At 51.3% G+C, this 11,765-nt stretch overlaps 1 protein-coding gene across 2 annotated transcripts; it reads right to left on the bottom strand.

Moving 5' to 3' along the window:
* Positions 1–93: 93 nt before the first annotated feature.
* B9D2 (B9 domain containing 2) lies at positions 94–7,741 on the bottom strand. 2 transcript variants are annotated; one of them, XM_032612093.1, is made up of 4 exons: positions 7,083–7,741; positions 6,566–6,657; positions 3,530–3,655; positions 94–695 (listed from the first exon to the last, which is right to left on the bottom strand). In XM_032612093.1, exons 2-4 carry the CDS (start codon positions 6,651–6,653, stop codon positions 382–384), a joined length of 528 nt encoding a protein of 175 aa, XP_032467984.1. In that variant the 5' UTR covers positions 6,654–6,657; positions 7,083–7,741; the 3' UTR covers positions 94–381. The 2 variants fall into 2 exon arrangements, with proteins under 2 accessions (XP_032467984.1, XP_032467983.1); XM_032612092.1 differs by having other exon boundaries at positions 7,142–7,740.
* Between the last annotated feature and the right edge of the window lie 4,024 nt (positions 7,742–11,765).

Here is an 11,765-nt window from a genome sequence, read left to right as displayed (position 1 = left end):
AGAGGACAGGGGAAGGGGGCCTGAGGAAGGAGGGTGACAGTGAGAGGATGGGGCACTGGACATCCAACAGATGGTCAGAAAAGCACTCACATCTGAAAGAACTGCTCTCCTTTACTGAGCCCTTCCATGTGCCAACAGCTTCTCTGCACCCAACCCCTGTGAGCCCACACATTTACTGCCCCCATTTTACAGATGGGGAAACTGGACCTGGGAGGGGCAGCCACTGGGCTTGAGATGCTAGTCAGGATAGAAGCCACACCAGTCTTGGCTGGGGTCAGGTCTGACAGTCTCCAGAGCCCATGCTTCTGACCCCTGTGCCATCCTGCCCCTCACCGGGTGTCCAGAGATATGGCTGGGGGCCAGCGGTCCATACAGGGTCCTTCAGCATTCGACGCCATAACGATCGAAGTGGCGCAGCAGCAGGCCCAGCTCAAGGTGCACGGTGCCACCGGCAGCAGTGTGCAGGCGATAGCGGTCAGCCCCACTGTAGATGGCATCTCCATGCAGCAGCTGAGGCCCGCCACCCACGAAGGCCCTTGCCAGCTGCTCCCGCCAGCTGCCTAGGGGCCGCCATGTGGGGCAGTCCAGCTGGTGGGTGCCTGGACTGCTGGGCACATGGCAAAAGCCGTAGCCTGCAAGCTGGCAGCGGCCGAAGCTGTCCTGGGACCATACCTGGAGATGGAGTCGGGGCCAACCTGCAGTATAGGAGGAAGGGAGGCAAAGTGGGATGGGTACAGCCCAGCAGGAGCTCCTGAAGATCCCAGGCCCGTCCTTCCCCGCCAGGTTTCTGCCCCAGCCTCCTCTCTGGACTCCTACCCCCACAGAGCAACCAAAGGGATCCTTCTGAATCCGTATTCCTCCCCTGCTCAAAACCCTTCTATGATTCCCCAGTGCACTCAGTATAAAGTCCGACCTGAACATTCAACGCCCTTTAGGTCTGGCATCTGTTGACTTCCCTCTCCGTGGCCTCTTCCTCTGTGTCCCCATCTCAGGGGAGCCCAGTCCCCAGGTGAGTATGTTGGGCCTTGCCCTCGATGCCTCCCTCCTTCCCTCCCCGTGGCCACACCCTGTCCTCTTTTCTGGCCTCAGGGCCTTTTTTCCTGCTCCCTCCAATCCAACTTTCACCTGGCAGCTGGAAGCATCTTTCTCTCCCTTCCATAGGTTTCCCAGTGTCCTCACTCAGAATATAATTCAGCTCCTCAGCCCGTAGGCAAAGCCCTTGGAGACCCAGCTCCATTTCACCCTCCTTTCTGAGTCCCTCTGTGCTAGGCCCTGTTCTAGAAGCTGGAGACACAGCAGTGAACAGAGCAGACAAAAATTCCTGCCCTTGTGCAGCTGACGTCTTAAACAACGAACACAGTAAATACACAAATTATAGGGTACGTCAGATGGTGATAACTGCTCTGAAGACAAACAAGCTGGGTACGGTTGGGGTAGGCATGCAGTTTTTGTTTTTTTAATATTTATTTATTTGGTTGCACTGGGTCTTAGTTGCAGCAGGCAGGCTCCTTAGTCGTGGCATGCGAACTCTTAGTTGCGGCATGCATGTGGGATCTAGTTCCCTGACCAGGGATCAAACCCGGGCCCCCTGCAGTGGGAGCGTGGAGTCTTAACCACTGGGCCACCAGGGAAGTCCTGGCATGCAGTTTTAGAAAGGGGGTGATCAAGCAAAACTTTCCTGAGGTGACATCTGGGTGAATGTTTAAAGGAGGAGAGGGAGTGGGGGCTATGTGGATATCTAGGGAAGAACGCTCCCAGCAGAGGGAATAGCTAGTGCAAAAGCCCTGAGGTAGGAGCTGCCTGGTGGGGCCGATGTGGCTGGAGCAGAGTGAGATGGCGGAGAGGGGGAGGAGGTGACAGAATCAGACTGAGCAGGGCCTTGTGATCCATGGTAAGGTTTTGCCTTTTACCCTGAGTGAGATGGGGACCACAGAGGGTTCTGAGCAGAGGAGGAATGTTACCTAACTTAGGTGTTCACGGGGGGACAGACTTACGGGGCTGAGGTGGGAATACCGGTAAAGAGGCTACTGTAATAGCCCAGTGAGAGGTGAGGGTGGACAGATCAGGGTGCTGGGAAGAGGGCAGGGGGAGTGGTGGGATTTAGGATTCATTTCAACGGTGGGGCTAATGGGATTTCCTGATGGACAAAATTGGGGCGGGTAGGAGAAAAGAGGAGGCAAGGATGATGCCCACATTCAGAGACTCGGGGTCCTTAAGAGCTGAAAGGACTGTTGCCTGCCTCACTTTCCAATCCATAACCCACAGGCAGCCAGAGGGATCTCTTAAAAGCAAAACCTGACTTGTCAATCACCTGCTCTGGCTCCCCAGTGCCTTCAGGATATGGCCTCCACTCTGCGGCCTGGCATTCAAGGCCTTGCAATGGCCTGTCCCCTGTCCCCTGTCCCCTGCCACCTCACCCCCCGCAGTCCTCCTGCTCTCCGCGGGTCCTCCAAACGCCCCTGGCTCACTTTCCCCCTTGAGGCTTCCGCACATGGTTTTCTGCCCAGAACCCTCTTTCATCTTTCTGTTTTAATAGCTCCTACTGTCCTTTCACAGCAAAGCTCAAACATCCCCCTCGTCCAGGAAGCCCTCCCTGAACCCCCCAGCAGGGTCAGGCACCTCCGCTGGCCTCCCATAGCCCTTCAAGATCCCCCATCCCAGTCCTGCCCACTCTGGGTTACCACTGTCTGAGGGCAGCTCTGTCTCTCCCAAGGGATGATGAACTGTGTGGGGATAGGGCTGGGGAGCTGTCTCAATCACTGATATCTCCCTGGCATCACCTGACACAGGGCAGGCACTCAGTAACTATTATTTATATGGTAGAAATATATGGCATATTTACCTAGGCTATTTCCTGGAATCCACCCCTCTTTTTTTTTTTTTTTTTTTTTTTTGGGGTACGCGGGCCTCTCACTGTTGTGGCCTCTCCCGTTGTGGAGCACAGGCTCCGGACGCGCAGCCTCAGCGGCCATGGCTCACGGGCCCAGCCGCTCCGCGGCACGTGGGATCTTCCCGGACCGGGGCACGAACCCGCGTCCCCTGCATCGGCAGGTGGACTCTCAACCACTGCGCCACCAGGGAAGCCCCACCCTCTTTAATGACCCAAATGTTCTGCCAGAAGAGGTGTTCTGACCCCTCCTCCCCCACGTATTCACCTCCCCTCTGAGCAGCTGAGGGGCCCTACCTGCAGAATAGCCACCAGCCCTCACCTCTCTCTCTCATAACCCCTCCCAGCTTCCTGCTGATTGAAGACTCTCTTGCTTTGTCTCTGTGAAAGCCACCTCCCTCTCCCCCTGGCTCTCCCCTTGACCTTGCCCCGTCCACCCCTGCCTCTGCCCCACTCCTAATGCACTCTAGAGCCGGCCTGGGGAGGCCTCAGCTCACCCTCTCCAGGGCCAAGCCTGGTCAGGAAAGGGACCCAAACGGCATGGGGGCAGGAACAGTACTTGATGTTTCCAGTCTCCGCAGCACTGAGTGCCTCTAACCCACCTCCCCTTAGTCTAGCCTGGGGCCCAGGCCAGGAACTCACCTTGTAGGCCTTTGGTGGCAAAGTGCAGGTCGATGGGATGGGACCAGTAGGCCATGTCCCCTATCTGGGGGGTGTCCACCTGTGTCTGGCCCTCCCGCACGCCTGACAGGAGCTTCCATGCTGCCCCTGCAGTGAGAGCCAGGACACGGATGAGGCAGGGCGGGGTGGGAGGCAGCCATCAGGAAGGGGATCCCACTGTGGCTATAGGACCCCATTTCTCCCTGGCACTGGGGAGTGGAGGGTTGCAAAGCATGGACCCTGGAGCCAAATGTCTGGGTACAAATCCTGGCACTATTTCTTCCTGCCCATGCAACCTTGGGCCAGTTACCTTTCTCTGCCTCCGTCTTCCCATCTGTAAGGTGGGTGTAATAATAATGCATTCCTCCCAGGCTTGTGAGAAGATTAAATGAGTTAATACACACGAGGCACTGAGAACAGTGTCTGGGGCACAGTGAGTGCCGGATGAGTGCTGGGGATCATTCTACTACAATTCTCACCCCACGTTTAGAGGCCTAGTCCAAGGACTAAGATGGAGCTGAGGCAGTCCTTCACAAGCAGAAGCACAGAGCAAATCGTGAACGGTGCATCGTAATAGCAATCCTACTGAGGGTGATAATAATAGCAAAAATGCACCGACTGCGTACTAAATGCCAGACGCTGCGCTAAGCGCTTTAGTAATGAATTCATTTAATCCACCCTCTGGGACTCTTAATCCCCACCCCACCCCCAGTTTACAGACTCTCCTCCACAGGAGAGTCTACAAGGCCTTACATGGCCCGGCCTGTGCCCCCCCCAACCCCTTCCTGAACTCATCTCCCATCACTTTCCCCATTCCTCACCACCCTCTAGCCTCAATGGTCCTATTTCTTTCCCCTCCTCAGGGCCTTTGCACTGGCTGTTCCCTCTGCCCAGAAAACTCAGCTCCTGGATGTCCCTATGCCTGGCTTTTTTTCATCCTTCAGGGATCAGCTCAAGTGCCACTTTCACAGAGGGGTTCTCCCTCACCCTCCTATCCCAAAACTAACCAGTCCCTCTCACATCATCTCTCATCTCATTTCTTCCTAGTACCTAGTACACTACCTGTAATCATTGCACTCACGTCTTTACCTGCTTGTTTCTTTTCTGTCTCCTCTGCTGTGAGCCCTGAGAGAGCAGGGATGTTGTAAACTACTGGATCCCTAGAACCTCAAACCCAGATCTTGGTACACAGAAGGTGTTCAATAAATGTTTGTTTTGGACAAATAAATGATCCTAGGAGGTGGGGGGCCAATACAATCCCCATTTTGCAGGTAAAGAAACCTTTACCTTTCATTCCACAAACCTTTACTGAACACCTACTCTGTGCCAAGCACTGTTCTCCATGCTGGGGCTACAGCAGGACCGCAGCAGACCAAGGTCCCATGGTGGAGCTGATTCAAATGGAGCTCTGCTTTCGTTTTTAGGTTTTCGTTATTTTTTTTTTTTTTTGGCTGTGCCACGCCGCATGTGGGATCTTAGTTCCCCGACCAGGGCTTGAACCCGTGTCCCCTGCAGGGGAAGCTCGGAGTCTTAACCACTGGACCGCCTGGGAAATCCCTCAAATGGAGCTCTGACTGACGGCAGAGACCAAGCCCTTTGTCTGACCGCGCCTTGGCTCTCTATTGGATTAACTGCCCCCTACCCCGCTTCTCCCTGACCGAGAGCCCCCTGAAATAATAAAAATCACGTCGGTTACTGCTCCCTTGCGGGCCAGGTGAGGAAAGCACCAAGCCTTGAGTCAGGGTCCTCACATACAAGACTTCCTAACACCCCTATGAAGGACAAATGGTCACGCTTTACAGATAAGAAAACTGAGGCTGCGAGAGGGAATAGCACTTGCCAGGGTCACAGCGCAGGTGAGTGGAGGAGGGCACTGGAAACCAAGTCTGATTCCAGGCCTTGCTTCTCAACCACCAACCTACCCACCAGTGAAATCGCAAAGAACCCCAGGCCTGAAAAGATGACGATGGCAATGGCCACACTCATTTCTTGGGCATTTATCTGTGCTAGGCAACATACCTAGGGCTTTAGGAACAAGAGCCCATCCAATTCTTACACAAGCCAGGCAAACACTGAGGACTTACAAGTCTAGGCCCTCTTCTAAGTGCTACTGATATTCATTTAGTCCTCACAGCAACCCCATGAGGTAGTGCTATTATTCCCATTTCATAGACAGGGAAATCGAGGCAGAGACAAGTGGCCAGGGTCACATAATTAATAAGCAAGAGCTGGTTTTGAAGCCCAGGCAGTCTGTGCTCTTAACCTCGGCACTCTGCTGCCTCTGCCGCCATTAGCTTTATTTTCAGACAAGGAAACTGAGGCTCAGAGAGGTCAAGCCCAAAGGCTTCCAATCAATAGGCAAGGGAGTGCGTATTTGAGCCCAGACCTGGTGGCCACCTGGTGGCCTGTGGCCCTAGCCGTCACACCACCCACCACACTATACTGCCTCTGATGGAGAGGCATGAACATTGAGACCTCCAAGGTCCCTCCTGGGCCTGTGTGGATCGACTTGGATAACTGTCAGAACAGGGTTCCTACATTCTCACAGAGAAATAGGAATACAGGAAGGTGGCCTCTCCTCTTCATTTCAACATGGAAACTTCCATTTTACATTAAGAGCTCAATACATGGAGATGGTTAAGCAAAGAGTTAAGATGGGGGAGGCACCAGAGCAGCCCTAAGACAGTGAATGAAGTCCAAGCAGTGTCGCTACCGCTGTCAAGTGTTTTGAGGACAGGGAGTGTGTGCTGGGGTAGCTGGGTGGGTCCAGCCTATAGTCTCATATCCTTAGGGAATGTGTGTTGAGAGAGTGGGAGTCTGAGTCCCCAGAGATGGGATGGGAAGGGATTAGAAGAAGGGAGCCTGAGACTCACATGAACAAAGCGTGGTCAGGGTTAGGAGTCCTGAGAGCCCATGGAAGCTGAGGATCAGGGACTGAGGTCAGGGGATCAAGGAAAGTAGGTGGAGGCGTCTAGGCTGCGGGGTCTTGGTGGGGAAATGAACCATGCCCGGGAATACCTGTGTGGATGCCCCACTTGCAGAAGAGGCTACTTTCCGAGAAACCGGTGGCCCCCATGATCTGCCCAATCACGTGCACCTCAGCCATGGCCCTGGGGAAAATATAATCACAGCCTTATGAGAAAAGTGTACAATTATCTCCACCTAATAGATGGGAAAACTGAGGCCCACCAAGTAAGGAGCAGTACTTGGGATTCCAAGCTAGTTTCGTCAAACCACTGAGGCTGCGGTCTTAACCATGATACTAACTGCCTCTCCAGGAGAGCCGCAGAAAAATGAGGGGCGAGAAACGGACGCTCCAAGGAGCTGGCATCTAACTCTGCCTGCCTCTAAAGAAACCTTTTCATCCCGCTCATTGCAGCAGAAAGTCCCGCCCCAGGGGCACATGGCTCCGCCCACAACACAAAGCACCGCCTCCTCGGGTCAGATTTCCGCCCCCCACCGCCATGAGGCGCATGCGTTCTAAGTGCAGGGCACCTTAGCTCCACCTCTGAGCCCGCGCATGCGTTATTCCTACCTCAGAGCGTCTAACGGTTAGGAGAGGCGAAAGCGGGGATTGGAGTTCATGGACCTGACCTGTCCCTCTCTCCGCAGGCGCTGACTTCCCAGGCCTAGCTCGCGCCTCTCGCAGGACCTTCCCGGCAGCAAGATTGCTGAGACGCCAATCCCTCCGAAGCCGCGCCCGCCTCCCGGCTCCCTGGTTGTTGCTGGGGCAACGGCAGCCTCCTCCCCTGGCCTTGTCCCCGCCCTGCGGGTCGCTAATTGGCCCTAGCAATCTGTGGGGGCGGGGCTAACCTGTGATGGACACTTTATCTCCCCCCTCTCCATTTTGGGAAAGGCGTCTCTCCAACCGCGAACCACGGTTCAGCCATTTGCGGCGTGGCCTTATGTGGCCATCTTGAGCGTGGCTGAGGAAGTTTGTGCACCAACTGTTTGTCCCAGACACTCTCATAACAGAATAAGCAAATCCATTGATGTCCCGTGCCCCCCTAAAACTCTCTCTCAATCGGGGCCACAAGTCAGAGACTTGAGCCAGAGCCAGGGGGGAAATCTCCCTCACGTCATTGTGTGCATCCCCCTGCCTCATAACTGGAAAAAAAAAACCCTCATTCAGAGAAGTTGGGGAGGGGGTTCCTTTTTAGAATTCCTCCAAGCTCCTCAAGAACTGATAAATTCAACTCCCTTCACTGTTGGTGCTGATTCTGAGCAAGCAGGGGGTGGGTTGGGGGAAGGGGTATGAGAAACGAGGAACTGAGGCCTCTTTATCTGCAAAAAATCCTGTTTTTGAAGACTGGACTCTGTCAGTGACTTGTGACCTTGCACAGCTCTAGGTCTCAGTTATCGCATCCATGTAATGGACACAAGGGGAATGACTGAGTCAGAGGCACTCACACATTGTGATTTCCTGAGCCGGTGCCTTCCCCACCGTAGTTCGTGCCTTATTCCTCCAGCCCAGACCGGGAGTCCAAAAGGAACTTATTCCTCTCCTTTTTGCAAAACGGGGACTGCAAAAGTTAGAGTCACCAGCTGAAAATTATAGGGAGAGGGCAACGTTTCAGTAGGATGGTATTTATATAGATAAAATAATTCAATAGGTATACAATTCAATAATATTTCACTAATAGGTATATTTGAAAGCTACCATTTATCGAGTGATTTCTCCGTGCCAGCAGCTGTAAATTGATTGTTTTGCATGCATGATCTCCTTTAATCCTCACAGATATCCCACAGGGTGGGTAATTATCAGCCTTACTTAAGATGAAGAAATTAGGGCAAAATCGTTTGCCTTAAACCAAATTGATGGGCTTCCCTGGTGGCGCAGTGGTTAAGAATCCCCCTGCAGGGGACACGGGTTCAAGCCCTGGTCCAGGAATATCCCACATGCCGCGGAGCAACTAAGCTCCTGCACCACACTACTGAGCCTGCGCTCTAGAGCCCTTGAGCCACAACTACTGAAGCCCGCACGTGCCTAGAGCCTGAGCTCGGCAGCAAGAGAAGCCACCGGCGATGAGAAGCCGGCGCGCCGCAACGAAGAGTAGCCCCCGCTCGCCGCAATTAGAGAAAGCCCACGCGCAGCAACGAAGACCCAACGCAGCCAAAATTAAAATAAATAAAAAATAAATTTATTTTTAAAAAACCCAAATTGATTATAGCTCTGTCTCACTCCGTCCCCACACCTTATGTTCTTAACTTCCTGCTGTCCTGCCTCTCTTGGATACACATCTCCCAGTATCAAAGGAATATGGAGGTTATGGGTGTCATCCTCAACTCCATCACTTACCACGTCCAACCAGTCATCAAAGTCCCGTACATGGGACTTCCCTGGTGGTCTAGTGGATAAGACTCCACGCTTCCACTTCAGCGGGCATGGAGTTCGATCCCTGGTTGGGGAACTAAGATCCTGCATACCACGTGGCATGGCCAAAAAACAAACAAAAGTCTCACACCATGCTCCTTCTTAAATATTTTTTTCTTCAGTTGGTTTCTTTCCCACTGGTTGACATTAGTGATTAAGACAATGCTTCCCAGTTCAACTACCTGGATTTAAGTCTTAGCTCTAGCTCTTCTGTGTGACCTTTAGCCTCTCTGTACCTTAGTTTCCTCATCTGTAACGTGAGAATGAGTGATGGTACCCACCTTGTTAGATTATTGTCAGGATTTAATGAATGTATGAAGCTGTTTTAAAATATGTCCACAGATTCTTTGACACTCCTTCTTTCACTAGATGGAGCCTAATTTCCCTCCTCTTGAGTATAGGCTGCACTTTGTAACTTGCTTCTAACCAGCAGAATATGGTAGAAGTGTTGCTGTGTGACTTCTTAGACTAAGCCATAAAAGGCATTGAGGCTTCTTCATCCACCTCTCTATTGAATGGCTCACTTTGAGAGAGACCAGCCACCATTTGTGACAGCAGTGAAGCAGCCAGCGGAGAGACCCAAATGGAGAACAACCGAGGCCCCTTGCCAACAAACCAGCACCCTGTGAGTGACCCATCTTGGAAGGACATCTTTCAGCCACATCAAATCTTCCAGTGACTGTTGCACCTGGCCAACATGCTGACTGTAGCTTCACGACACCCTGAGCGAGAACCAGCCAGGTAAGCCATCAACAGATTCCTAACCAACAGAAACTGTCTGACGGTAAATGTTTGTTTATTTATTTATTTATTTAGGCTGTGTTGGGTCTTCTTTGCTGCGCGCGGGCTTTCTCTAGGTGCGGCGAGGGGTGGCTTCTCCTGTTGCGGAGCACGGGCTCTAGGGCGTGCAGGCTTCAGTAGCTGTGGCTCGCGGGCTCTACAGCACAGGCCTAGAGCGCAGGCTCAGTAGTTGTGGCACACAGGCTTAGTCACTCCGCGCATGTGGGATCTTCCTGGACCAGGGATCGAACCCCTGTCCCCTGCATTGGTAGGAGGATTCTTAACCACTGCGCCACCCGGGAAGTCCCTGTTTGTTGTTTTAAGCCACTAAGTTTTGGGGGATAATTTGTTATGCAGAAATAATAACGAATACAAATGCCTAATGAAATTAGAGCAGGGCCTGGCACATAAGAGGCACTATAAATGTTTGTTATTATTGATGGTTTTTATTGTTTATGTTGTTGTTACTGAAATGGCATATTTTACATTTTTTTTACGAGCACACTGAATATGTACTTTTTATGCTTTTTTAAAAAATTTATTGATCTTAATTATTTATTTTTGGCTGTGTTGGGTCTTCGTTGCTGCGCGCGGGCTTTCTCTAGTTGCGGTGAGCGGGGGCTACTCTTAGTTGCAGTGCGCGGGCCTCTCATTGTGGTGGCTTCTCTTGTTGCCGAGCACGGGCTCTAGACGCGCGGGCTTCAGTAGTTGTGGCTCACAGGCTCTAGAGCACAGGCTCAGTAGTTGTGGCGCACAGGCTTAGTTGTTCCGCGGCATGTGACATCCTCCCAGACCAGGGCTGGAACCCATGTCCCCTGCATTGGCAGGCGGATTCTTAACCACTGCACCACCAGGGAAGTCCCTGTACTTTTTATTCTTAAAGTTTTAAAAATTGTGATAAAATACACATAACATAAAATTTACCATTTTCACCATCTTTACGTGTACAATTCAGTGGCATTAAGTACGTTCACATAATTGTGCAACCAATCTCTAGAACTCCTTTCATCTTACAAAACTGAAACTCTGTACCCATTAAACAAAAACTCCCCATCCCTCCCTTCCTCTAGCCCCTGGAAACCACCTATTTACTTTCTATTTCTATGAATTTGACTACTCTAGGTGCCCCATCTGAGTAGAATCATTATTTGTCCTTTTATTACCGGCTTATTTCATTTAGAGTAATTTAGCATAATGTCCTCAAGGATCATCCATGCTGTAGTGCATGTCAGAATTTCCTTTTTGTTGTTTTTAAGTGTATGACAATTATTTATTTATTTTGAAGTATGATTGACCTACAACACCATGTTAGTTCCAGGTGCACAGCATAACGATTCAGTATTTCTATACACTACAAAATGGTCATCAAAGAATTTCCTTCCTTTTTAAGGCTAAATAATATCCCATTGTATATATACACCCCATTTGCTTTATCCATTCATCTGTCGATGTATAGTTGGGTTGCTTCCACCTTTTGGCTATTGTGAATAACGCTGCTATGAACACGGGTGTACACATGTCTCTTCAAGACCGTGCTTTCAGGACTTCCCTGGTGGCACAGTGGTTAAGAATCGTCCTGCCAATGCAGGGTACATGGGTTTGATCCCTGGTCTGGGAAGATCCCACATGCCTCAGAGTAATTAAGCCCATGCACCACAACTACTGAGCCTGCATTCTAGAGCCCACGTGCCACAACTACTGAAGCCCGCGTGCCACAACTACTGAACCCACATGCCACAACTACTGAAACCTGTGCGCCTAGAGCCCATCTCTGCAACAAGAGAAGCCACCACAGTGAGAAGCACGCACACTGCAATGAAGAGTAACACCCCCTTCACCACAACTAGAGAAAGCCCACACACAGCAACGAAGACCCAACACAGCCAAAAATAAATCAATTTATTTTAAAATTTTATTAAATTTATTTTTTTAAAAAAAGACCCTGATTTCTGTTCTTTTGGGTATACACCCAGAAGTGGAATTGCTGAGTCATATGATAATTCTATTTTTAATTTTTTGAGGAAGTGCTGTACTGATTAACAGAGTGACTGTTCATATTCTTTT

Source organism: Phocoena sinus, chromosome 19 (genome assembly GCF_008692025.1).
Source record: "Phocoena sinus isolate mPhoSin1 chromosome 19, mPhoSin1.pri, whole genome shotgun sequence".
NCBI classification, from domain to species: Eukaryota; Metazoa; Chordata; class Mammalia; order Artiodactyla; family Phocoenidae; genus Phocoena; species Phocoena sinus.
This window is presented reverse-complemented; position numbering and strand designations above follow the sequence as displayed.